The sequence below is a fragment of the Emiliania huxleyi genome, assembly GCF_000372725.1.
Source record: "Emiliania huxleyi CCMP1516 unplaced genomic scaffold EMIHUscaffold_47, whole genome shotgun sequence".
NCBI lineage: Eukaryota > Haptophyta > Isochrysidales > Noelaerhabdaceae > Emiliania > Emiliania huxleyi.
Genome location: NW_005198467.1, coordinates 649,801 through 676,486, shown reverse-complemented (window position 1 = coordinate 676,486; position 26,686 = coordinate 649,801). Strand labels below are relative to the sequence as shown.

The following is a 26,686-nucleotide window of genomic DNA, read 5'->3' as shown; positions in this document are numbered from 1 at the left end:
AAATGATGCGCGGTGGTCGTCAGGCGAGAGTTCTCGGCCCGTTCGGCAATAGGTCTCTCGAGCTTCACAGGAGTCTGTGGACATATGGATAGGTTAATCGCGCATTAACTCTGCGCTGGCAAGATGCGGAACCTGGCACTAGGAGCATATGCCCAATGACATCGACGGCAGAGGAGGCTGTGGGGGGAGGAGAAGGTGAGAGGCGGGGCCTCCGAGGCGCTGGCAGGGAAGAGGCAGCTTGGCCGCCGAGCGCCGTCTCGCGGATGCTGAGAGTGCCCAAGACCACGTCCGGCGAGAGGCTGCCGATGGTCGACGGGCTGTTCGGTCCCGACTCCGACGATGAGCCGGCCTCGGTCCTGCTCCTGCAGCCGAGGCGGCGGCGGCGGCCGGTGAGCGCGATCGGGAGCGCGACGTGGCGGCGGCGGATTGCGAGGGAGGCGGAGCGGGCAGGCGTGTGCCCGCGAATGGAGAGGTCGTGCGTCGCCAGCGGAGATTGAACCGGCGAGGCCCGCCGCTCCGAGCCGCCAGCCATTCTTATGGTGGCAGGCGGCTCGGACGGCGGACCAACGTTGGTGACGCCGGCGGCCAGAGCCGGCGCGTCCTCGGACAGCGGAATCGCATAAGATGGCCCCGCATCGAGCTGGTGCCACTGCCGTGACGGCATGGGTGGCCGAGCGCGAAAGCGTGTGTCGCTCGAAGAGCGTGAAAGTGCAGAGCCCGCACTGTCTCGACCAAGCTGCCGTGACTACGACTTCGGCGTTCACAGCCGTTTTGGGCAGCCGAGCTCCGGTGTTGGCTGGCTGGGGCATGCAGACGCAACTCGATGGAAAATATTGAAATTGAAAATACCCCGTCTATCAAATAAATAAATAAAAACGGACACCTCTCTACAGTTGTACTGTGAGATGGGTAAAAACGGCGTGAATAGAGGAGATGTCATCGAAAATACCTCCACCGCCGCCGTCGCCACCGTCGCCCCCGCCGCGGCCGCCCCCCCCGCCAGCTTAGTCTCCTGACGATCAGGGCGACAACTCAGTCATCAAAGAAGTCATCGGCGGAATTTGCGGAATTGTCGTAGCTATCATCACGGCAACGACCGGGTGTGTTTGCTGGAAAAAGACGGCTAAGACCCCCGTAGGGCCTGCTGCTGCTGCTGCTGGGGGGCGAAGGGCCTGCTGCTGCTGCTGGGGGCGACGAAAAAGGCAGCCCTAGCTCTTAGGCACTGCGGTGCGACTGACTGCTGTTCAGGACCACCCGCCATGTGTTGGACCTAGTCTAGGATATGTATTACGCCGTACTGTGTAGGCGTAGCGCGCGTACAGGGGGAGATAGAACAAATCAGTGCCCGCATGGAAAAAGCTTGAAACTCAGGCCCCACAACCACACCGCAAAAAAATACTGACGCCCCAGCGTAGAGGGCCTCGTGTAGCCCTCCTTTTGGTATTATAAAAAATACTGACGGGCAGCGCGATCTAGATCACGGAGCTAGGGAAGAGCCGTGGAGTGGTAAAGTAGCATCCTCGGTGAAGCGCGCGGCTTCGCTACTTCTTCTTCGACGACGGCGGCGATGCAGGCTGCTCGCCTGCTTGCCAGCGCGAGGCCAAGATTCCCAACGTCGAGAGCCAGAGCAGCCAGTTGAGTCCGACGCAGCTCGCCATAAAGAAGAAGGGCCCAGGCGTCCCAGGTCCAGGTATGACGCGCCCAGGGTTGTGGTAGGTTGTGAGGAAGACACCCGTCGAGCAGACGGCCATCAAGGTTTGCGCGACCAGGCAGCTGGGCGGGCCCTCGAATCTACGTACTTCCCACGCTCGTGATGGCCTCGACGGTGTGCGAACCAACGCAGACGGCCATTGCAGGCACGCTCGTGTAGAAGAAGAATGGAGCTGCCCGCGCGAGCGCATACATCAGATTTTCCGCCATGAATCTTCGATGTGCAGGCGCGAGGTTTGGAATTGGCGGCATCGTTGGGTGGTAGCCTCCAAAGGCCCAGGGTGTCATATCCGCGCGTTTACTGTCTGACGTCTCTTCGTCAAACAGAGGCAGGATGTTTAGAAGATATACGTCAAGCACGACCCCGTGCAGGAAGAAGTAGACTCTCATCGCGATAAAGGGGACGGGCAGGCTGAAGAAGGCAATCACGGCGTCTTTGATTGCCTTGACAATAGCACCCTCGATAGCAACAATGTGGTCGCGCCAACCTCCAGCGGAGTCTGAAACTGGGGCTGTTCACCTCCCCCGCGCAATCGCAGCTTCATGTGCCCTGCTGAGGAGGTCCTGTCGCTCGTGTGCTCCTCTCTCCGCGTCTGCGATCGCCTAGCGTACAGTTTGAAGAGCGTTTGACCTGCGCCGCACGCGAATGCACTGAGAACCATTGCGATACGTTCCGTCCCGCGACGTCCGCCGCCGCAAGGGTTCCGCCTGCGGAGGGTGTTTGGTATGTCTGACCGTACACTCCCTGTTCGTGAGCTGTTTTCCGGCGGATTACGGCATCCGCGAGTTCGAGCGCGCCAGCAGCGCCGCTGGATTGAGCTCGAGGACATCAACCAGCGCACACAAAACAGAGAATGAGCGCGGATTCACGCAGGTTCGTCCCCCTCTTGTAGTCGTACTATAAACATAACTTCCGCCGCAATGGCGTGAAAAAGAAAACCGTGGTTGCTCGCCACCCCGCGTTACGCGCGCGGGGCGGCCGCTGTTGCGGGGGTTTGCCCTGGGGCGCCTCCCACATGGACTTCCTCTCTTCTGTCGACGAACCGCCCTCGGCGCCCTCAACAAGTGCTGTCGAAGACAGCAAGAAACTGCGCAAGGCTTCGTTGCAGGCCCAGGCGCTCAAGGAGCAGCTCTCGGTTCTGTCCAACGAGACGCTCGTTGACATCATGATGCGGAGCGTCTCCCACGGAACAGGTGGCGGTGGTGGCTCCATGTCGTGGCTGCGTCAGCGGGCGGCAGAAGCCTTCGCCGCGCTGCCGGAGGCCGCCACCGCGGCTGCCGCAACCGCGGCGGCTGCCGTAAGCAGCACGATCGCCGCGGGCAGCTCAAGTGCAAACACGGTGGTGGAGGCCGCACCGTCCGGCGAGTCTGACGCCAAGCTGCTCTTCGAGGCGCGCCAGGCGCAGCACGCCGGCGAGAAGCACGCCTCGGGCGTGCGCGTCGGCCTGCGCGTCTTCCGTGGCACGCCCTCGCGCATCGAGGCGGGCAAGGTCCTCGCCATCCCCGAGACTGCCGACGGCGACGGCTTCGTGGTCCGCTGGGCGACGGGCACCTACCCCAACGTGCGCTACACGGGGGCGCTCGAGACGCTCGGCATTGAAGCGCTCAAGGGCCTCAAGTGGCACAGTCCGCCCAAGCTACCGGCGGCGCCCGCGACCGGCTCGGGTGGAGTGGGAGGCTCGTCGTGGACGCTCGCCTTCGTGCGTGCGATGCTCGCCGATCTCGAGCGGCGCGAGCGCGAGGCTGTCGGCGAGCCGGGGATGGGCGTGATGGCATGCGTGCTGCTCACGCGGCCCGTCGTCGACGCCATCGACGCGCTCGCCGACTCGCACCCTGTGTTGAGCGGGCTCGATGACTCATGGTCGATGCCTCGGCTCGGCCTCGTGCACGACCGCGCAACAGACACGGTCACCCTGCAGCAGCTGCTCGGCCGGCCTGTTGAGCAGGGGGGCGGCAGCCATTTGCTCCCCGCCGCCGTCCACTTTCCTGCGAGCGCCGTCCACGTGTACGCACGCACCGCTCACGCGGGCGGCGCCCTCGAGCACCTGCCGCTGAGCGAGCGCGGCTCGCCGATGTGGGTCTTCCTTGCCGACGGCTTCCACGAGGCCAAGCGGCCCAAGGCGACGGGCGACGACGTCCACTGCTTCTCGCTGCTTACCCTCCACCGGGAGATGCGGGAGCCTCCCGCGGGCGACGGCGACGCGGCTGCCCACGACGCGGCGCCGCAGGTGGTGCAACGCGTCGTCAACGTCTTCCGCCCGCCCACATCCTCGCTGCTCCTCGTCGCATGGGTCTGCCGCGAGCGTGCCCTCGGCGCGGACGTCGCCCAGCTCATCGCGCAGCGCCTGCTCACGCGCATCGCCGTGACGTCGCCCATGCTCGAGGACGGCTTGCGGCACAAGCAAGCCGGCTGGCTCAACGCGCGCGCCGCGCCGCGCGCCCCTCCGGTGCTGCCGGCAGCGCACGAGCGCAGCCACGTGGCCATCGAGCTGCCTCCCGCCGTACTCCGCTGCCTCTCCTCGCACCTGGAGACGCTGAACGAGCATCGAAAGGCGGAGTTCCGCTACAACGTCGCCATCGAGATGGAGATTCACCTCGGTCCGCAAAGCAGACTTCGCATCACCCTGCGCCCCGGATGGCTTTACGATGGCCATACGAAGCAGGCTGGCCTCACCTACCTCCTGGACGCGGCGGATCCCGCGCGGCCGCGCGTGCGGTGGGCGACGGAGTTTGTCGAGGAGGGGCGCGCGCAGGAGTCCGGCACGCTCAGGGCGACTCTCGGCATCGCCAGCGACACCCACGGCTCCAGCGTCGCGGCGCTCCTACACTCGGCGCCCGCCCGCCTGGACAAGAAGCAGTGCGCGACCCTGTACTTGCCGACGGCTACGCCGACCAGCGGCCTGCGGGTCGCGCTGCTGCATGCGCCGATGGCCAACGGCGGCACGCTCCTCGCACCGGCGTCAATGAAGGGGGCGTAAGAGAATCGCCTATCGATCAAGGGGCAACGATTACGCGCGGCTGTCTGGGCATGGGGCGGTACAGGGGACTCAGGGCGTAAAGCCGTGGTGAGAGGCAGCGAGCTCGGTCCACTGTTGGCGCCACTGTAGCGGGCGAGCGTCCAAAGAACAAACTCGATTTTCTCCAGGATTGCAATATGCATGCACATGCACATGCACATGCACATGTGTATCGCACACAAAATACGGCTTTACAGAAAAGAAGTATCCGAGGAGAGCGGGCGACGCGACAGCCCCCCTCTCCGCTCTATATCGATCGCGTTCACACGCGGATTCCGTAGGGCGAGATTCCGTGTCGGTGAACTCTCCGGGAACTCGAACGAACGCACACCCGGCGGCCGGCGGGGCCCAGCCCGAACACATCGAAACTGAACGGACCGCGCCGGCCGTGGAAGGCGCGAACTGCGAAAACGACCGAACAACGTGTCGAGTTCCTAACTCTCTCCGACACCCGCAAACAAGCGAGCGCTAGTGAATGCACAGGGACACCCCCCGACATGCCATCTCCAACCGCCCGAGCACCCAAGGCGGGCGCTCGGAGTCTGGAGGCGTGAGAAAGCCGACATGCACATGGGGGCGTGGGAGCGGGCTCGCGTCATGGTGTGTGTGTGTGTGCGTGCGTGCATGTGTGTGTGTGTGTGTGTGTGTGTGTGTGTGTGTGTGTGTGCGTGCGTGTGTGCCGGCACGCAGCGTATCTCCATGCGTCCGTGCGCGTGTGTGACGAGGGAGCTAGCTCGTCGGCTCGCCGGGCTCCGCTGTGTCAGCAGACCGCGACATGCATCAACATGGATCAGCGCCCACTCAAATGAAACTCCGAAACCCACAATCCAAAAAGACAGACAAATGAGAATTGTGTCGGGCTACCGTCCAAAGGCGGGTGTAGTCGACCAAGGGACCACGAATCTGGTCTGTCGACGGCACGAATTTGGGATGGGACACCTTCGGGACCCGGCTGCGTGCTACTTGGATAGCACGCTTTCGGAGTACCGACGACTAAAGCCGTAAGGCCGAGGCAGAAAAGGTTTCTGTTTTTCTCCGCTTTTCTTCACAGGATTTTCCTGTGAAGAGACCTAGAGAAACAGACCCTTCAAACTCGGTGTTGAACCACCAGCCCGACGCTCACTACACTTAACCATCGATGCCTCCTCATCGATGACGGTGTCTCCTCGAGCGCACCGGGCCACAGCTTCTTGCACCAGCTCATCGAGCTCGCGCAGCTTGTACAGCTGCAGCTCCTTGTCGGACTGGTTGGTGACGGTCACGTCCGGGCTCGCGAGCGTCTCGATCGCCTCGTCCACGCTGCGACTCGCCCACCTAGGAAACAGGGGCATGAGAGCTAAAGAACAACACATGGCTGCGAACTGTGCCCGGTGTCGGTATGGCGCGTCGCTGAAGGATCGGCAACAATTAGGGTCTTCGGAGCGCGGCGGCCCGCCTCGGCGGCGGCAGCGGCGCCCTCCACCTCCTCCTCCCCCCCCGCGGCGGCAATCGTCCCATCGCCGCTAGCCGGCAGCGCGGGCGCCACGGGGTCCATATAGGCCCCCGGGGCGCCGCCTCCGGTTTTTATTGCAGTCGATTGCAGTCGAGGTGTTTCTCTTTTTTTGGTATAAATGAACTCGGGGGCACGGGACGCGGCACAAACGGGGCACAAACGGGCTTTCAAACGCGCCAGGCTAGAAAGACCGGGAGGCACGTAGCTTAGGGGACCCCTAGGCTTAAAAGGGTGGGCCCTGGGGCGCCTGCGGCTTAAACGGCTTAAAACTTGCCATGGCAAGTTTTAAGAGCTGCTGGGCCGCCAATTCCTTAAACGGTCTTAAACGCTTAAACGGTGCGGGAGAGCTCCCGAGGTCGATGGTCCGGGAGGCTCCCGGTAGACACGCCGGAGGCCGGGAAGCTGGCTACAGTCAGCTGGCACGTCCCCTATGCGAGTATGGCTCCTGCCAGTGCACCAGACTTACAGATGTGTCTTCAGAGCCGAATAACGGCAGTATTAAAGAAAACGGCGCGGAACCCAGCGACGCGTGCCGGCGAGGCCGATTTTCTTAAACGGACTTAAAAGAGGGACCCCCCGTGCCTGCAATCTCTTAAATGGCAAGTTAAGCCCCCAAACCTCCTCATTTCTTAAAAGGTCTTAAAAAATCCGGCCCTCAGGACCCTAGGGGTCCCCTAAGGCACGTAGTGAGCGTTCGTGTTTCTCTTTCCCACGTTGAGTAGCCGCTCGTCGACACCGCAGCCCTGCCGGCGGCGTCCCGGCGTCCTCCACCCATGTACGGCGTCAACGATGCCGCCGCCGCCGCCGCCTCGATCACCCACGCGGAGCCGGTCCCGGCGACCTGCATCGGCGCCGTCGTCGGCAGCAAAGGCAGCGGCTTGCGGCACCTGCGCGAGACGAGCGGCTGCGCGGTCGACGTGCCGCGCGAGGAGGACGCGTACGGCAATCGCCACGTCAAACTGAAACGGTAAAATAAATATTATCTCCCACCACGCGACCCTGCCCCGCCGCCCTCACAGACTGCGCACGCTGCACACCTCCAGCGTCCGGTTGTCCTCCAGTCCGAAGAAGGCGACGGCCGGGCACTCGTTCTGCTTGAGCCACTTGTAGAGCGAGACGCGCAGCCGGCAGAGCGGGCCGTGCTCTGGGCGGACGATGTGGTGCAGCCGGTTGAGAATGTAGTGCACGCTGGGCGCGGCCACCTGCGCCGACGCCCTGGTCGGCAGGCGCGCGTGGGCGGCGAGGAGCGCCGAGAGCTTTGGCTGCTTGGCCGCCACCAGGGTCGCGTGCAGGCCCTGCGCCGCGTTGAGGGGCTCGGCGTAGCCAAAGCGCACCGACGCCTGGTACAGACCGAGCTCGTCGCTGATGACGGCCAGGTCGACCCGCTCCTCGGCGGGGACAAAGGGAACGTCCTCGAAACGGACGTTCAGCAGGACGATGGTGCCCGGGAGCGAGCCGCACGCGTCGGCCAGCGTGCCGAGCGAGCGAGGCACGCGCCAGTCGTACGGCGTCAGGTAGATGCCGACGGCCCTGGTGCGGGGGTAGCCGCACGCCCGGACCGCCGCCTCGAGCGCGGGGATTCTCAGGCTGCTCGTGATGTCGGAGGACGCCGCGCCCTCCTCGGCGTCGCACTCGGCGAGGAGCAGCGCCGCCTCCTCCTCGCGCCCCCAGTTGTACGTGCTCAGCACGCCAAAGACGGCCAGCGCGATGACGATCGGCACCCACCCCGAGTTTGCAATCTTGAGCAGGTTGGACGACCAGAGCAGCCCGTCGACGACGAGGAGCGGGAGGCACACGAGCAGCGCGGAGCCGGCACACCACTTCCACGCGCGGCGCAGCACCAGGTAGAGCAGCACCGTCGTGGCGACAAAGGTGGTGGTGACGGCGATCCCGTAGGCGCCCGCGAGGGCGGCGGACGTCTTGAAGGCGAGCGCGAGTACGATGCAGAGCGCGAGCAGCAGCAAGTTTGCCGATTGGATGAACACCTGCCCCTTGTTTTTGTCGTCGGTGTGCACTACCTTGGTCCGCGGCATGAAGCCGGCCTGCACCGCCTGAGAGAGCACCGAGAAGACGCCCGAGAGGAGCGCCTGCGAGGCGATGACCGCGGCGAGGATCGCGAGCGCGAGGAGCGGGTAGCGCAGGCTCGCTGGCGCCGAGCCGTAAAAGGTGCCCGCGGAGTCGGCGAGCAGCTCTGGCCTCCTCAGCAGCGCGGCCGCCTGCCCAATGTACTGCAGGACGAGCGAGGGAAAGACGAGCGCGAACCACGCCGTCATGATTGGGCGCCGGCCAAAGTGCCCCATGTCGGCGTACAGCGCCTCGGCGCCCGTCACCGTCAGCACGATGCCCGCGAGCGACTTCCAGGCCTCGTACCCTCTGCACGTGCCCGAGAACCAGTAGTGCCAGAGCCAGTACGGGTTGAAGCCGCGCGCGACGATGGCCGCCTCTGCCGAGTAGCGGCACGTGTTGTACACGCCGAGGGCACAGATGACGAGGAACCAGAGGCTCATGATTGGGCCGTACACGAGGCCGATCGCCTTGGAGCCAAAGCTCTGCACGCCAAAGAGCACGACGAGGATCGCGACGCAGAGCCAGGCGAGCACCGCGTCGCTCTCGATCGGGAGCCCCTCGATGGCGCCGAGCACGCTCATCACCGGCGTGATGGCGCCGTCGCCAATGAGCAGCGAGGTGCCAATCATGCCGAGGGCCGCGGTGAAGCCGACCAGCCGCGGCTCGGCCGCCCTTGTGCCGACGGCGCGCAGCACCACCTGCATCAGCGCGAGCGAGCCGCCCTCGCCTACAAACACCAAAACAGGAGCTGTTCGAGCACGTGCATCCGCCACGGCCAGAGCGCCGTGCCCTCGCCGTTGTGGTCGATTTGCATGACGATGACGCCATACTTGAAGCAGACGACGACCGCAATCACCCAAAAGATGGAGGAGAAGATGCCCGTCAGCTCGTCCTCGCGCGTCTGCTGGTCCGCAGCGGCGAGCGCGTCGATGCCGAGCTCGAGGTAGATGCCGCCAAAGGTGTAGAGCGGACTGGTCCCGATGTCGCCAAAGACGACTCCGGTCGCGCCGAGGCAGAGGGAGAGGAACTGCCTCCACGAAGGCGCCGCGCCGTGCTGCCCTGTCGCCGCCGCCTGCCACTTCTTCTGCTCGGGCGGCCTGGTGGCCGGAGGCGCCTCGGGCGGAACGTCGACCGCCACCTTCCAGGAAGAGCGCCTCATCGCTCTGCTCCCGTCCGGGAGGCTGGACTCAGAGGGCACGGACGGGAGCTCGGCGTCGGCGACGAGAGAGGTGCGGAGGCTCGGAGGCTCGGACATCGGCGGTATGTTCCCTCCACGGCGCGCACCTGCTGGCAGCTTGGCCGGTACGAGCGCGAGGCGTCGGCCTGCACAGCCAGCGCGAGGCGTCGGCCTGCCGAGCTGGCTGGGCCGTTAGAGCGCGAGGCGTCGGCTTCCGAGCTGGCACCGCCGGCACTCCTTTCAGGAGGAGGGACGCACGCACGACCGGCAGGCTTTTTCTTTTTTGGCCTTGGGGGATGGCCGCTGCGGTGCCTCTCCACCCCCGAGGCCGCGGCAGCCCCGCGAGCGAAGCCGTCGCCAAGTTCCGGGCGCCGGGCGCGAGTGACGCCATCAATCACGCTGGGGAGACATGAAGGACGGGACCGAGGTGTGCCGCGCAGCCCTGGCCGAGGCGCAGCAGCGGGTGCGGGTGCTCGCGAGGGTCAAGATGGCTACGGTGGGGAAAAAGAAATTTACAACAAAGCTCCAGGAAAAAGAAATTTTCACGCACACACATTTATCTCCACCGATTGTTAACCGACAGATAATTGCTCCAGCAGTTCGAATCATAGGGGAAGCCGGCCGCGCGGCCTTCCTCGTGAGAGTAGCCAGCCTCGCGGCACTCCAGAGGCGTGGCGCCCGCCGCCTTGACCTCACTGCACGAGAAGCCCGCCGCCTTCATCTCCTTGAGCGAGTAGGCCGCCGCCTTCGCCTCTCTGCACGAGTAGCCCGCCGCCTTTGCGTCGCTGCACGAGTAGCCCGCCGCCTTTATCTCCTCGAGTGAGTAGCCCGCCGCCTTGACCTCACTGCACGAGTAGCCCGCCGCCTTCATCTCCTTGAGCGAGTAGGCCACCGCCTTCATCTCCTCGAGCGAGTAGCCCGCCGCCTTGAACCCCTCGGGCGAGTAGCCCGCCGCCTTTATCTCCTCGAGCGAGTAGCCCGTGGTCTTTAGCCCCTGCACCAGCCCGCCAGCCTTGAGCTCCGCCAAAGAGATGCGCTGGCGGATTGCCGTGTCCGAAAAGTTGCACGCGCCCTTGAAGCTAGCGCCTCGCCAATCGCTGTTCTCCACCCTGGCCTTCGAGAAGTCGGTGTCCGCCATCGTGGTGCTGTCTTCTCGACGGCGCACGACCAGCGGCTCAACGCTTGGCGCGTGCGGCTGCCGAGCTGCGGCCGTGCGCCGCGCGAGGGGCGCGACGACGAGGGCGAGGACGACGACGGAGGCGACGACGGCGGCGCGGCGTCTAGCCGGTGGGCATCGCGGGCGCTTGATCTGGCAGCGAGCTGCATGGTCTCGGTGCAGCACACGAGCGCGCTCGCCGTGTGCCAGCCGCGCGACGACGAGGGCCGTGCTGGCGGCTCGCCTAGTGAGACTGGCGCAGCGGCGCTCGTCGTCGCCGTCGGCTGCGGCGCGCAGGTCTTTGCGCTCCGCACGAGCGAGGCAGCTCCTGGCTCGCGCCCTGAGGCGCAGCTCGCGCCAGCCTGACGCGTGCCGCTGGCGCTTGGAGTGTGTGTCAGTGACGCGGCCGATGAGAGCTTCCTAAGAGGCCCTTACCAGGCTAACGGTGTGTGTATCGTGGCCTCGTGTGTGTGTGTGTGTGTCATTGCTTATCTCGCGCGTACCGTAACCGTACACTCGACTGCCCGCGACGCGACGGACAGGTCTCCGCCTCCCCCTGCAGAGCAGGCCGCCACCTTAACCCGTAGTCATCGCGGCCGGTAAAGTTGCACGGTAAAGTAGCTCCTGGCCTCTCACCGTCCGTCGTCGCCGGCAGCCCTGGCTGTGCGTTGCTTCGGCCTCTCTCGCCGCCCTCTCGCGTCTTCTTCCCGATGGCGGCGGGCCCGCACTGGTTCACCGTCAAGTATGGCGATGACCAGGCCGAGCTCTTCAACATGGATTGCTGGGCGAACGTGCTCATCGACCACGTCAAGGAGCGCTGCGGCTACAGCGACGTCGAGGAGCAGCTCGTGCTGCAGACGGAGGACTCGTCGCTGATCGAGCTGCACACGATGGGATGCACGTCGGCGACGGAGGCGCTGGCGCCCAAGGGCACCTACATCCTCGCCAAGGTCGTCCAGGGCGAGGATGGTACGGTCAGCCCCGAGATGCTGTGGACGCCTCCGGAGGGCTATGTGGCGCCCGCCGCGGCCGGCGGCAAGGGAAAGAAGTGAGTAGCGGTTTGTATAATCTGACAATTCCTCAAGCGGCCCACCGCTAGACACACGCACAAAGATTCAAAGTCCGTGCGCGTGTCACGCCGCGGCAGGGCGAGGGCCGGCGCGCGGCCGTGCGCGGGCCGCGGCCAATGGGCCGCGGCGCCATCCACGCTCCGGCGCCCGCCCGGCGGCCCCCGGTGCCCCCGCCCCGAGCCATCAACCGCACCGCAGCGTATCACCTTTGCAAGAGCTGGCCTCTTGTGTGCAGGCTGCTGCTGCTGCCGGCAGCGTAAGCTGCCGAGCCATTGGCGGCGGCCGCGCCGGTCGCATTCCCGCAGCCCCGCGTGACCTCGAGCACCCGCTTCATCGCGTGGAGCTTGTCGCGCATGTTGGTGATGCAGTTGGTGTGGTACGTCACAAAGCCGCACGCCTCGCGCGCCGACGCGGGAATCCTCTTGCGCCAGCAGGCGGCGGCAAACGCCGGCCCCAGCGCGCAGCGCGAGTAGCTGCGGTTCTGCACGACCGTGTCCGCATAGTCCTGGTCGAGGGCGTCCATGTTGCTCAGGTTGGCGGGGCGCAGGGCGTAGACGTCGCTCGCGAGGCTGCGACTGCTCACGAGCAGCTGACCGCCGTTGAGGCGGGTGCACGCGAGCCGCGCGCCCTCGTACGACGTCGCCATGCAGGGCTGCTCCTCCGCCTGGTATCGGATGGCGTACAGGCGAGCGCCAACCTCGGTGGAGCTCCGCAGGGCGTCCCACGGGTTGCGCAGGATGAGCACGTCAGCGTCGAGCCAGAGCACCACGCGGGCGGCGGCAAGCGCGTCCGCGAGGATGCGCCACTTTGCCCAGATCAGGTTGGCGTAGTTGCTGCGCCGAAAGTCGGACGGCGGCAGCGCAAAGCTGGACCGGACGCACACGCCGGCCCCATCGGTCACATTGTTGTAGCACACCGAGACGACGCGGCTCATGAAGCAGGGCTGGTCGCGGAGGCGCGCAAACTGCTGGCTGCGCAGCTTCGCGTGGTGCTTGTTGGTCACTGAGATGGTCGCCGCGCCGTCCGGCACACAGGCCGACGGCGATGCGAGCGCCTGCCGCACCGCCTCTGTGATGGACGGGATGGGCATCTCCGCGCGCACGCGGCTGCGCCACTTGTTGACGCCCTCGGACGCGAGCTGGAACGACGGCCGCAGCGCCGACACGAGCAGTGATGTGCGCAGGACGCGGCGCGCAAAGAGGCGCGTTTGCTGCGTGGCTCTGGTGGTTGCAAGGACCCTGCGCCGCGGAGGAGAGAGCGCGGGTGGGGAAGAGAGCGTGGGCGGAGAGCACAGCAAGGCGCGGCGGTGTCGGCGCTTGTGGCCCTTGCGTATATCGCAAGGACTTTGGCGCACGGAGGAGAGAGCACGTGGTGGAGAGAGCATGGTAGAGAGGGCGCAGCTGTGATGCCCGCCCACGCGAGAGGCGCAGCGGCGGTGGGCAGTGGTGTGTTCGTCGGCGGTGGCTGCGGCGAGGGCGGCGACGCTGGTGGCCCGCTGCAAGGCTTCGGCGCGCTGTGGTAGAGCGCGGTGGAGCGCGAGCACGCTTGGGGAGAGGGCGGTGAAGAGTGCCGTGCGAGGGGCGGGGTCAGCTCGCACATGGAGCTCTTGGAACTTCGCAAGGCAGCCGCTGTCGAGTAAGGTGACACGCCGATCGGCCGAAGGTGGATGCAGAAGACAGATTCGTAATACGCAAGACATTTGTAGCTCCCTCAGGCGCCACTTGGCTCGGGCACGACACCGAAATACGCGACGTCTGGCCGACTCACTATGGATCGCGGGCGCAACATGGCCGATCTGTGCATTCTGGGCGACTACATATGCGTAGCAGTACAGACGACCTCCCCTACCATAGCCTAGCATGGCACCCGCGGGCAAAGCTGCCCCCAGGTCCCTAGAGTCCATGGGCATTCCCAAAGGATATGTCAGCGTGAGGTGAGGGCGCAACGGTGGGGGCTCTCACCAGCCCCCTAAAGTCGGGCCTCTCGGGCGGCGGTCAGACCGAGCTCGTCGAGCCAGCTCGCCATCGGGGCCGAAAAAGCAGATCCCAGATAACGGATCGCGTCACGGTTAATGTGATTTCTCTCTGCGATTTCGTGCTCGATACCCCCGGGTTCGGACGGGGGTACACCTGTTCATTGGCCGGAATGAGCTCATAGGACGAAGCGGGAGATGTATTCACACCGCAGAAACCAGACCCACGGCAGATCCCACGGGAAATCGAGGCGGGTGTCCCAGAAAACAGATCCCAGAAAAAACAGAGCGCGCCGCAGAAACCGACCGACCCCTGGGTTTTCGGCTATGGGAAACCGCCATGGGAAACCGCAGCAGAAACCCTATGGGAAACCGACGTCTGGTATCTGCTTTGTCCACGAATGCGCGTCTCGGGTCGAAGCACGCTCGGCCAACACGGGGGCAGCCCTGTGGCGTGTGGGTGTTGGCGTGGGGGACCCGCGCGGGGCGCGCGCGCGGCGAAAAGTGAAGAAGAACACAAAAGTGAAGGTAATGGTAGCTTGTGTGCGGTACACAACATCTAGTGCACATCTAAAAAACATATCGTCTCTCTATCATCTTCACACTCCATTGCGGAATTTTGTCTCTGTTGGCTGGCCAGCACTGGATCTGACTGGCGAGAGAGATTTTAGAAAACCAACAAGAAATCACGACACTCACAGTGATTTGGGCCCGGCAGCTTGTTAGCCCTCAGCCGAAGCTGGGGCCGGTCCCGTAGCCAAGAGAGCCCGCGCCGTTGAGTTCGACGCGGTCGGGGGGCCTTGCGGAGAGGCCTCTCTCTCTCTCTCTCTCTTGACTGGCGTGGTTTGCCGCAAACAACAAAACACTTCTGAATCTACGTGATGCACGTGCCTGCCTGCCCCAGAAACGTGCCGGCGCTCATTGCTTGCACGCTGTGAGTCGCCGACACGCTTTGGCACCTCTCTGATGTTGAGCTCTTGCCTCTCTGAGGACCTCTTGATGAGGACCTTCTAGGGTACCATACTTGACCCCCCCCCCCTTGGCGCCTCGTCTTTTCGTGCCCAACAGCGCGATCTGGGGCGGGGCGTCAAGCGTATGGGGTGGGGCTACATGCGCTCGCGGGGCTCCCCGACGGGGCTGGCCTCGTGCCGATGGACCCAGCCGAGGTGCCCGATCAGTCGGAGCCGCGCTGACGCGCCGCGCGCGACCACCAGCCAGCTTTTCGAGGGGCCCGAGGACGGTGTGTCGAGAGAGCTGACACTCAAAGTAGCAGCCGCTTTTTTTGCCTCTTTTTGAGCGCTGCTGCTGCACACCCAGCCTACCAGTGATACTAGACGCACCGGATTCAACCCTGGCAGCGCTTGACCACCACCCCGGTGACCGCCCACAGGTGGCTGTTCGCGGGCGCGGCGGGCGTGCCGCTCGAGCACACCAGGCTGAAGCCACCTCAGGACCCCACCTCGAGCCGGTGGCGCCACCCGCGACGCTGCCCGCCTTCGCCGCGCCAGCCGCCGGCTCGCTGCAGCCGCCGCGCGCGCGCCCGAACACCGGCGCGCCCGTCGGCTCGCCTTCTTGCGCCGCCCCTTCGCGCAAAGCCCGCTCACGCCGCGCGTACTCAGCTATCGGCGCGACATCACCCCCGCGCAGGCACCTCGCGACGGGTCGACGCACTCGTGCCGTCGTGCGGCTCAACGCAGAACTACGGAGCGACCTCCGCCGCGGCTCGGCGCTGCCCATGGCAGCAACAGGTGCCGCCCCACCACCCGCCTGCTGCCTCTGCCTCTCTCAGCCATGCGACCCCTCCGCCAATGCACACCTCGAACGCGACGTCAGATCCCGCTGTGACTGCCAGACTGGCACCCCATTCGCGGCGATGAGGGCAGGCCTCCGCCAGCACTGATCGTCACAACTCGTCTGGTTAAGCTACACCTTTTTGCCCTCTGTAGGTGAGCGGACCGCTGCAGCCGCGGTGGAGCCGCGGGTCGGGTGAGGGAATGACCTTCACCCTCCACTCCAAATTGGTGCATGGTGGGGGGCAACCCTTGCATCTTCACAGCACACCCGGACACGGGCAGGAGTCCCCCGAATGCTGAGAGGGTTTTAACAAGTAGCCTTCCCCCCCCCCCCCCCCCCCCCCCCTCTCGGCGCGTGCAGACGTCTACGCACACGCAAATGGTCACGCCGCCTCGCGCGTCCTCTCACCGTCCTGGCGCCCACGCCTCGATCTTCTTGGGCAGCAGCTGGTTCGACAGGTCCTCGCCGTGGCCTAGGCAGCCGTATTCGCCCTTGCCCCAGGCAAAGACGGCACCGTCGGCGGTGGTAGCGAGGCTGTGGCCGCTTGCCACCGACACAGCGACGACGCGCTGGCCAGCGAAGGCCTCGACCTTCTTGGGCAACAGCTGGTTCTGCTGGTCGCCGTGGCCCAACTTGCCAAACCATCCATGGCCCCAGCTCCAAACACTGCCGTCGGCGGTGATGGCGATGCTGTGGCCGCTCCCAGCCGACACAGCGACGACGCGCCGGCCAGCAAAGGCCTCGACCTTGTTGGGCAGCAGCTGGTTCTGCCGGTCGCCGTGGCCCAACTGGCCGCTCCCTCCATAGCCCCAGCTCCAGAGGGCGCCGTCGGCGGTGAGGGTGAGGCTGTGGCTGCTCCCTGCCGACACAGCGACGACACGCTGGCCAGCCAAGGCCTCGACCTTCTTGGGCAGCAGCTGGCGCTGCTCGTCGCCGTGGCCCAGCTTGCTGTAGCCTCCACTGCCCCAGCTCCAGAGAGCGCCGTCGGCGGTGAAAGCGAGGCTGTGGATACGTCCAGCCGACACAGCGGCAACGCGCTGGCCAGCAAAGGTCTCAACCTTCTTGGGCAGCAGCTGGTCCTGCCGGTCGCCGTGGCCCAACTGGCCGCAGTCTCCACAGCCCCAGCTCCAGACGGCACCATTGGCGGTGATGGCGAGGTTGTGCTCGGATCCAGCAGACACAGCGACGACGCGCAGGCCAGCAAAGGCCTCGACCTTCTCGGGCAGCGACTGGCTCTGCTGGTTGCCGTGGCCCAGCCCGTCTCCATGGCCCCAGCTCCAGAGGGTGCCGTCGGCGGAGAGGGCGATGCTATGGTAAACTCCTGCCGACACGCTGACGGCACGTTGACCGCCCAGCGTCGAAGGGAGGCGGGTCGGCGTGTTGAGCCGCGCCACGTCCTCGCCGTGGCCGAGTAGTCCCGGCGTCCGGCTCTCAGCCTTGGCGCACGACGAGAGCCGCCCCTCGCCGTCGATGAAGAGGCTGTGGGAGGAGCCTGCCGCCGCCCTCACTGGCGGGTTGGACTCGCACAGCAATACGGAGTAGCACAGCCACCGCACGGCGCAGCTCTCGCCCTCTGGCTGCGCCGGCAGCTCGAAGCCGCGCTCCTGCGCCCGCAAGCGGATGGCCTCCACCGCAAGCGAGGCGTGGAAGAGCAGCGAGACGGCTGCGACGCGAGCGATGTCGAGGGGGCTGTGGCAGTCAGAGAGGGCGCGCACGAGGAGCTCCGAGGGGAGGTCGAGGAGGGTGGGCGGCGGCGTGTCTCGCGCGGGCGCGGCGGTGGCGGCGGGGGCGAGGCGGCGCGAGCGGCGCGGGGCAGACATCGCGAGAAAAAGAATCCGCGCACCGCATCACCTAGGGGCCAGGGCTCTCTTGCCCGTAGCCCGATGTCGATCATCTGGCCCGCTGGGTGCGCTTCTTGGCACAGGCTGGATATGGCGGTGCACCACAATGTCCTCACTCGCGCGCTCGAGGCCTCGCACACCTCGTGCACTGGCGATGAGAAGAACCAAGGGCGCCGCGTCCGCGGCGGCTCAACACCTTCACCCAGTCCGCGACGACGAGGAGATAGGCCGCTGGAGGTCCACGTTGGGTGGAAATTAAGATTCTTTTTGCATGGTAGTAAGTAAGGTAAGGTAAGGTAAACTTCTCCACACACACGAGGTGGTGGGGCAAGGGGGGGCGACCCTTGCGTCTCCACGTGCATGGTAGTGTTCGGCTGGTGGATTGAGGAGTGTTGGGCCGGTTGATTGAGATTTGTCGCCACCCGCAGTGCTCGAACTTTACCGGTATGAGACCGGTATTTGGTGATATTTTGATTAACTTTGAAGTGGTATGGTATAGTGGTATGCGAAAGTGGTATGCGGAGTGTTGATTAGTGTAGCGGCTGTGGGTGTGGTCCCAGGAGGCGAAGCCATGCAAAAGTGCGGGTATTACCCGGGTATACCTGGGTTTTTGCAGGTATGTGATCTGTGATCTGTGAGGGTCCGCCCGCAGGCGCATTTTGTATACCGAGGCGGTGCCCGGTGCCGAACCTGTCGGACCTTGAGACAGCGTTGTAGATCCCTGGGCGAGGGTGATGGCGTCCCCGTCGGGAAGGGCTGTCTGCAGTGGTGGTCTACCGTCACCCCGCCAGCGGCCCGGCGGGTTCGGCTTAGACCTCCACTGTCTGTCGGCGCCAAACCACCTCCCACCGAGGCGGGCAGGTTCCACGCGTGAGCAGACTGCCCCGTTGGAGGTAGGCCGCTCGTCTAGCCAATCAGCCTTAAGCGAGCGGCCTGGCCGTTGGAATGGCCGAGGAGGGGAGCGAGGACGACTGTCCCTGACGGCGAACCTCAGTTACGAGCCGCCCTCCCCTCGAGACGCGAGGCCAGTGCACTTGGGGCCAAGCCCCAGCGTACACCGTCCCACACGCCTCACGCGGCCTCTGGCTGGAGCGGGATCGCAAGCGAGTCCCCCAGGCCGGCGCGCGTCTTCCGAGAGAGGAGCCGGAGCGAGGGACCTCCTTAGTAAGCCGGCATGCAGGCGCATGCGCGGCCGTTCAGAAACTTTCCCAGCCGTTGGAATGGCTGCGCTCCCGCCCCTCACCGGGCCGCGAACGGGTAGTAGACGTTGGCGCCGAAGAGGGAGGAGTCGCCGAAGGACGGGTAGTCGTCGGTCATGCGGGGGGAGGAGGAGTCGGCGAGCAGCAGGGAGGAGAAATGCCTGAGAGGGTGGGGAGGGAGGCGTGAGGCGCAAGGTGAGGGGGCGCGGGGCGCGGGGCGTGCGTGGGACGCGCGGCGTGAGGCGCAGGGCGTTGGGCGGGAGGGCGCGGGGCGCTCGAGGTTGGTGTGTTTTGTGTGTCTGTATGTGTGTCTGTCTGTGTGTGTGTGTGTGTGTGTGTGTGTGTGTGTGTTTGTTTGTTTGTGCGAGGGCTAGGCGGGGCAGGGCAGGGCGGCGGCGAGCGGCGAGCGGCGTCGGCGAGATCGGCGATGAAGAGAGGCGATGGTGACGTACACGGCGGCAGTGTTGCAGGTATGTATGTAACTAATGAGAGGATTTAGGTTTGGGGCAGAGTGAGTGCAGAGTGGGTCGTGGAGGGCCGTGGAGGGTCGTGGAGGTCGTGGAGTGGCGAGTCACGCTCGTGCGGACAGCATGAGCACATCGATGCCGTCGCCGGACGCGGTACCCGCAAAATACCGGGTATTTTGCCGATTTCGCCGATTTAGCCGCAAAAATGCACTCGGACTCGCTTTGGTTTCCGTGAGGCAGGTGGTTTCCCATACCACGTTTTGATTAGACATTAGTGCAGGCCTAGGGTTTGATTAGCCAAAAACTCCCATACCGGTCAAGTTCGAGCACTGGTCGCCACGCGGTGGATTCAGAGAGACCGTCACCCCGCGCGGGCCATGGGTGCCGCGCCGGCGGCTCCCGTGGTGTACCTGTGTGTTATAGTGCCAGTGCGCGCCAGTCCCGTGCCCAGAGAGTGTATAAAAAATAAATATAGCAGTCATCTCCAGGAGAGATGGGCGACGCACGAATACAGAGGCACTCCTTGAGGAGGAGGGACGCACGTATGACCTGCCCATTGTTTTCTTTTTTGGCCTTGGGTGCCGGATGGCCGCTGCGAGTGTGTGTGTGTGGGGGGGGGGGGGGAGCGGCAGTGAGCGGGCGCGAGCGGAGCGCGAGTGTGCGTGCGGGCGGGCGGCGGGGGACGGGCGGCTACGAGCAAAAAAGGCACACGCACGATTCACAGACAAGGCGCAGGCGTCGGCTTCCTACTTTGATGGTGCCCGCCTCACAAGGGGGCTTACGAAAATTCTTTGATGGTGCCCGCCTCGACGCCTTCAGCGCCGCCACCGAGCGGCACCGCGCCGCCTCCCGGCTCCGAGACTTTGGACGTGGGCGGGTGGCAGGTCGTCGTCGCCGACGGGCACGCGGTGCTGCCTGAAGGCATGACGCACCTGCCTTGGGCGTTCCAAGGCCGCACCTCTCTCGTCTCGGTCGCCTGCCCGAGCAGCCTCGTCTCCATCGGCGACGGAGCCTTCTTCGGCTGTTCCTCGCTCGTCTCCGTCGACCTTCCTGCCAGCCCCACCTCCATCGGCTGGGGCGCCTTCGGGGGCTGCGCCTCCCTCGTCTCCATCGACCTCCCCGCTGCCCTCACCTCCATCGGCATGCGCGCCTTCTACGACTGCGAGGCCCTCGCCCGCGTCGCCTTCCCCGCCACCCTCGTCTCCATCGGCGACTGCGCCTTCTCTGGCTGCTCCGCCCTCGCCTCCGTCACCTTCCCCGCTGGCCTCACCTCCATCGGCGACTTCGCCTTCAACGCCTGCTCCTCGCTGACCCGCGTCACCGTGCCAACCACCGCCACCATCGGCTTCGGCGCCTTCCCACCCGCCACCACCGTCCTCCGCCTCCCTCCCGCAAAGATGCGCTGGTACAATACCGTGGACCGGATTCTTGCCTACAAGCGCTTCGCTCTCGAACACAAGGTTGGCCTTCTTGGCTGGCTAGAGCGGGTCAACATCAGGCTCGGCTCTTACGGCCCGGACGGCGCGGCGCGCAAGCGCGACCGCGAGGAGTTCGAGGGCGACTTTGGGCACGGCGCTGCGGCGGGATCGTCCGGCGCATGACCATGAGAGAATGTGATCTGTGATCTGTGAGGGTCCGCCCGCACATGAGAGAATGTTGAAATTCTGTTCGCGGTCAGGACCGCCTCCTGCACGCGAGAATGGCAGTGCGTGGGAGGGTGCAGGCGGGTCGTGTGTTTTGTGGGTGTGGGTGTGTGCTGGGAGCGGGCACCTCTCTCGCCGCGGGCCGCGGCTGAAAACAACCAAAAGTGACTCTGCCGCCGTCGCTCCGCCGGCTCTGATACAGTGCGAGGCGTGGCGATAGAAATCGGGGCGTCGGCATCCAGCAGCCGATTTCTGTTTCGGCGAGGGAAATCGGGCGAGCCAGCAGCCGATTTCTGTAAGCGATTTCTGCCAAAATTTTCTTCGGCGCTGCGCGCCGGTCACTATACGGCTCTCTAGTCTAGATACTAGTACACTAAAAGGTTGCCCTGAGATACGAATTCAATCCTCCCGCTTAACCCTCCGTGAACCCACTAAATTGCGTCTGTACCCACGCGGCAAACATTCATTTATTTCGTGTGTGCATGCTCGCTCGTTCGTGCACCGAACGAAATTCTGCTCTCCAACAAACCCGTCGAGAGGCCACGTCACGCCGGTGTCCCCTTTTTCTGCATCTTTGTGAGTGTGGCAGCCCACTTTGCCAGTCCCTAGAGGTGTCTTTGACATTTGACTTCGATGTCTGGTGGGGGACGATTTATGTCTGGTGGGGGACGCAGGTGCTCAAAGGTTGCGGGCGTGTCACCACTCGCGCCTTCGCTCTCGACACTGGGTTCTGGACATGCAACGACATGCCGAAAAGGGAGCGATCCGCGGCGCAGGCACGCGCTGAGGCCGTGTATAGACGCGCCAATCCGGATGATAGGGGCGATCGGGGCCGTGACCGCAGGGCCGAGAAGGTCGAGTACAGACGCAGACTCAAGAACGCGAGAGCGGAGGCCGCCGCCCTCGCGGTGCCTGACGCTGCTCCTGCCGTCCCGATTCCGTCTACCGTCCCGATTCCGTCTACCGTCCCTCGGCCACGGGCCCTCGGCCAGCACGGCAGGGGCCACCTGCTCGTCGCGAGGCAGCCGAGCTTGGCACTTCCGCCGCCCCTCGCCGCTCTTCCACCTACAATTGCTCCTCGCCTCGTCGCTCCGATCCCGCCTTTGGCGCCGACCGCGAGCCGGTACGGCGGCCTCGCCCTGCGCGACATCGCCTTTGGCAGCAGCCAGGGTCGCCTCGGCAAGGGCGGCCAAGGCACCGTTAGGCTTGGCCGCCACTACGGTGGTCGTCTCGCGGTGAAGCAGCCGCTGCGCGCGAGCAGCGCCTTCGCCTCCGAGTGTCAGATCGCGGCAGCACTACACCATGAGAACATCATCTATGTGATGGGCTTTGCATGCGCCCCGCGCGAGACGCCGTTCCTCGCTCTCGACTATGCCGACGCAGGGACTCTGGGAGATTTGTTGATCGGGGATCAGAGGGGCGAGAGCCGCTCCCTCGGCGTGCAGATTGCAAGAGCAATGTCGTACCTGCACACGCGATCTCCCCCCATCGTGCACCTTGACCTCAAGCCATCGAACGTGCTGCTGTCGGCGCGCTCTGAGGGGCTTGTCGCTAAGCTGTGTGACTTTGGGCAGGCGAGGCGACTAGCCGTTGGGGCGCAGCTCTCGCACTCAGGCACGCCGGGTTGGCGGGCGCCCGAGCAGGTGCGGGTGGCCCGCGACTTTGCAGTCGTGCCGCTTTCGCGTGGCACCGACGCCTGGTCGCTAGGGTGTGTCCTGGCTGCGCTCGAGGCGCCGTCGGGCGTCTGCGACCCGTACCACTTCGCCACGGGCGACGCGCCAGGCAAGTGCGACTCGCGCCTCCGACACGAGCTCGACGCAATCGTCGCGAACGGCTTCACCCGCCCGTGTGTGCCCGATGAAAGCCGGCTTGCAGGTGTGGTCAGCGCGTGTACGCACGCCCTGCCTAGCGAGCGAGCGACGTGCGCGTGGGTGCGCGCCGAGCTCGAGCAGCTTCTGCTGCAGCCGTGAGCGCAGAGAGTGACGCGCGAGTGACGGGCGAGGCCGATTGTCGATCTCTTTTCTGGTTGGTGCCATGTTTTGAGGGTGTATGAAATCTGTAATTGTCAAATGACACCCGGCTAGGCCGACACAGCCCCCCTCCCCCACTCGCCGCGCTAACAGTCTCGCACAAAATAAACAGCCGCGAGCCGGGTCGGGTCGTGTGGGCACAGCCTCAGCAGACACAGCCTGCGCGACGAGCCGGCCCGCCTAGGCAAAGGGCGAAAAGCAGAGGATCGCCGCATTCACGCCGTTGCGGCGCGACGGCGTCAGTCCCTCCGGCGTGACGGGCGGCGCGGTAACACGCGCCCGTTTCTTGCCGCCGGCGTTGACCGGAGCGGTCGAGGACGACGCAGCGGCAACTACGCCGTTGACGGGAGCCGGGCTCGGCTTCGGCATGCGCGAGAAGAATTTGTGAAGTGTCCCATGCTCGCTCTCTGGTGAGAGGGCCATCAGGCGCTTGAGCGCATCCTCCTTGTACTTGGTCACCATGTGGGCCGGGAGGTCTCGGGCTTGGCGGCGCGTCAGCGGCGGCACGACCGGCTCGTCGAGGGGGTTCTTCGTGGCGGCGACCTTGCGCTTGTGCGCGCGGACGTACACCTTGCGGACGCGTGGCTGAGGGCACTCTCCCGAGGGCGGCATGGCGACTTGCTGTGGATGTAGTCGATGTGTGCAGTGTGCAGGATTTGCACCCTTTTTGCATTCATCCTGACACGTGACACTACGCGAGCAGCACCCATGGAGGCGCTGGTCAACACTGTGCTGCTGGCTGCACACCCGAGCCTTCGCGAGCGCTGCAACGCCGCAAAGGTCGTGTCGGTCCTCGAGGAGCTCGGGGCGTACGACTCGTCCGCACTGCGGTCACGGCGGGCTGCAGCGAGGGCAAGTGCGGGCGCAGCCTTGGTCAGGCATTCACGAGGACACGCTACCTGGCGTGCTGCGCATCTGCGACGCGCTGCTCACCGCGCGGGGCGGGCTCTCGCTATCCGACGCGCTCAACATCTACCACCAGGATGAGTGGCCGGCGGCATCGCTTGACAACTTGAAGTTTCTGCTCGTGAAAAAGGTGGCGCGCTCGGCACCCATCATCCTCATGTCCACGGGTGCCGGGCAGCAGCAGCTTGGCGCACGGCTTGAGAGTGGCGAACGCTTCCTGGTGCCACGACCCGCCGACCTCCCGCCTATTGTGGCGATGTGGACCATTCTCGGCGCGCATCAGGCTAGTCTACTCAATCAGCAGCTCTCGCGAGTCACCTCCCTTCCACTGGAAGAGCTCGAGGCGATGATGCCATCGACAGAGGCGAAGGCAGTGCTGATTGCTGCGATCTCGCACGTCACCAGCAAGCGCGTGCTCGCGCGGGCGCAGCCTGTCTCGCTCAGTCGTATCGAGCTAGCTGTGAGCCGAGTCGACACCGCACTGCAGCGATTGCCCAAGCTCACGGAGGAGCTGGAGAACACGCTCGCTAGCGAGCGAGGCGATGCACTTCGCCGTGCAAGTATTTCTAGCGAGCAGCTCATAGTTGCGAAGCAGATCGGCAAGGCGGAATCGATAATTCGAGAATTGGAGACGGAGGTCACCGCCGCCTCTCGCAAAGCAGCGCTGCGCGACCCAGAACACCACGACTACCCTGTCTTCTTTGCTCGGCGCTGGCGTGAGATGGCATCCTCGCTGGATGAGCTCAAGCACCTGCCGCGGGGCCATAATGGAGCGATCCACATCGAGTACCCAGACTTCAAGCGTGCTGTTGAGAGCACCATCCAAGAGCTTGGTGGGCGAGCGTCGAGCGACCGCCAGGCCGCCACGATCTACATGGGCAAGTCTACGTGGTCGCGCATCGCCGAGCTGCTGCAAGACCCCGAGCACATGAAAAAGTTGGGCTGTGAGACTATCCCGGCCTCTGTCTCGGTCCTGAAGAAGCACAAGCGCCGTTCAGACCGCTCGCTGCAGCCCAAGATCGATGACGAAAAGGGCCAGCTGAACGTGAGCAACAGCAAGGTGCTCAAGCTGCTGCTACCGACGGAGGCGTGAACCGCAACCCTTCCGACAGCCCGTCACCCTAGCACCTGCCGCAATTCTCGCGGCCACCTCGTGCGCCACCTCATGCGCTTCCCCAGACAGCCGACCACCACCCTCCGTGACTCTTCCAAGACTTCCGAGACGCTTCCGAGACGCTTCCGAGACACTTCCGGAACACTTTTGAGATGCTTCAAGGCCTTGCCCCGTCCTTGCTTGTGGCAGGTGGAGCAGCCCAACGGTCACCAGCTCAACAAGGGAGTGAAGGAGGTCGAGAGCATTGGCATGCTGAACGCCGACCTCGTCGACGTCAACAACCGTGACGACAAGTCCAACTGGCAGCTCGACAACCTGTACCGCAAGAATAAGATGCTGCAGATCATCACGCAAGGGGAGGTGGAGGGCAAGCGGCTGCGCTTTCGCGAGGAGAACGGGGCCTTTGACAGCCAGGCCTACGACCTTGCCATGAAGGCAGAGACTCACGACATGATCACCGCGAGCGGCTACCGGCTGATCATCACGACCAACGCGCAGATGGACGCGGGTGCGGCAGCGACGCACTTCCTCTCCGGCCTGTCGCTTTCCTCGACATGTGAGGATGTAGCGGCTGCCCTGTCGGCGGTGCTGCACCCAAAGGTGACGGACCGAGATCGCCCAAGACCGCCCGAGATCACTCGAGATCGCTGAGACCGCCCGAGATCGCCCGAGATCGCCCGAGATTGCCCGAGATCGCCCGAGATCGCCTGAGACTGCCCGGGGTCACCCGAGACCACCCGGGGTCGCCCGAGACCACCCAAGGTCGCCCGAGATCGCCCGAGATCGCCCAAGATCGCCCTAGGTCGCCCGAGGTCGCCCGAGGTCGCCCGAGATCGCCGAGATCGCCGAGATCACCCGAGATCGCCCGAGATCACTTAAGATCGTCTGCATCCCAAGGCGCGAGTCGTCACTGTGAGCGAGGGCGAGGGCGAGGACGCGGAGGGTGGCCGCAGCTTCTTCTGCTTTGACCCGTCGCATCATGAGCAGGCGGTGCGCGCCGCAGTTGGCACAGGGGCCCTGGGAGTATGGCGTGCTGCGGCATGTGGACGCGCGTCCAGGTATTTTTCGGGTAAACCTGGACTTTCTCGGGTATACCCGGGTTTTACCTGGGTCTTGGGCAGGCACCCCCCTGTCGGTCGAGCAGTCTTGGCTCCCGCGAGGTGTACCCCCCTCTCGGTCAGAGGCCTGGCCAGGGGCACCTGTAGGGGGGTACCACCACCCCCCTCATGCTCACACGTCTTGCGAGAATGGGGGCGGCTAGGTGCGAGGGGGGGGGTGTTTGAAGATGACGCGCATATGATCGAGTATCGGGCGTTGAGGGCGGCGGCGCAAAGCGGGTCTGGCGCATCCATCGCCACGAGCCACGCGGACTTCCTCGGCGGGCTCGGCTCCCTCGCCGACACGCTCCACCGGCGAAAATTTTTTCTGCCGAAGCAAACTTCCGCGAAAGCTCAACATTGTCCCTCGCCATCGCTTGTAAATGGCCACCCTCGCCTTCTCTTCGGCCGCGCTCGCGTTCGGCGGCGCCACGCCGGTGGTGCACCGGCCGGGCCTGCGGGCGCCCCAGCCCGTCGTCATGAGCGCCGCCTCCGACCTCCGGAACGGGCTCGCAGCAGGCGCGCCGGCCGCGCCGCGCCGCAGCCTCTCGTTAGGGAATCGGGGGTAGCGCAGCCCACCTCTTCACGCTTGCGCGCCGCGCCGCGCCGCGCGCCCGCCCCCCTCCCGCCCGCCCGGACGCTCGCGGCCCGCTCACCGCCGCTCCCCCTTCCCATCTCGCAGCGGCCATCGCGGCCACCGTCGGCGTCCAGGCCGCGTCTGCGGCCGAGCCGTGGCCGTACTCGACGCTGCTCGACCGCGTCAACGCGGACGAGGTGGCCAAGGTGGCCTTCTCGGAGGACGGGACCAAGGTGGTCGCCTTTGACGACAAGGGCGACCACCAGGTCCAGGTCTTTCCCGGCGGCGACGCGGAGCTCGTCGCGCAGCTGCGCAAGCACAACGTGCAGTTTGCGGTGTGCCGCGTCCCGAGCGACC

General features: G+C 65.1%; 4 protein-coding genes across 4 annotated transcripts; 3 read left to right on the top strand and 1 right to left on the bottom strand.

Moving 5' to 3' along the window:
• Positions 1 to 2,726: 2,726 nt before the first annotated feature.
• Positions 2,727 to 4,688, top strand: EMIHUDRAFT_211365 (hypothetical protein; the record flags this gene model as incomplete). Its single annotated transcript, XM_005768106.1, has 2 exons — positions 2,727 to 4,078; positions 4,184 to 4,688. 2 exons carry the CDS (start codon positions 2,727 to 2,729, stop codon positions 4,686 to 4,688), a joined length of 1,857 nt encoding a protein of 618 aa, XP_005768163.1.
• A 1,084-nt stretch (positions 4,689 to 5,772) lies between these two features.
• Positions 5,773 to 12,779, bottom strand: EMIHUDRAFT_103236 (hypothetical protein; the record flags this gene model as incomplete). Its single annotated transcript, XM_005768105.1, has 7 exons — positions 5,773 to 5,797; positions 5,904 to 6,041; positions 6,991 to 7,106; positions 7,257 to 9,013; positions 9,259 to 9,570; positions 10,160 to 11,039; positions 12,006 to 12,779. 7 exons carry the CDS (start codon positions 12,777 to 12,779, stop codon positions 5,773 to 5,775), a joined length of 4,002 nt encoding a protein of 1,333 aa, XP_005768162.1.
• Positions 12,780 to 19,756: 6,977 nt separating this feature from the next.
• EMIHUDRAFT_311017 (hypothetical protein) lies at positions 19,757 to 20,563 on the top strand (the record flags this gene model as incomplete). The annotated part of the gene is made up of 2 exons (XM_005768104.1): positions 19,757 to 19,905; positions 19,951 to 20,563. 2 exons carry the CDS (start codon positions 19,757 to 19,759, stop codon positions 20,561 to 20,563), a joined length of 762 nt encoding a protein of 253 aa, XP_005768161.1.
• A 788-nt stretch (positions 20,564 to 21,351) lies between these two features.
• On the top strand, positions 21,352 to 22,575 carry EMIHUDRAFT_211356 (hypothetical protein; the record flags this gene model as incomplete). The annotated part of the gene is made up of 1 exon (XM_005768103.1): positions 21,352 to 22,575. One exon carries the CDS (start codon positions 21,352 to 21,354, stop codon positions 22,573 to 22,575), a length of 1,224 nt encoding a protein of 407 aa, XP_005768160.1.
• Positions 22,576 to 26,686: the final 4,111 nt, after the last annotated feature.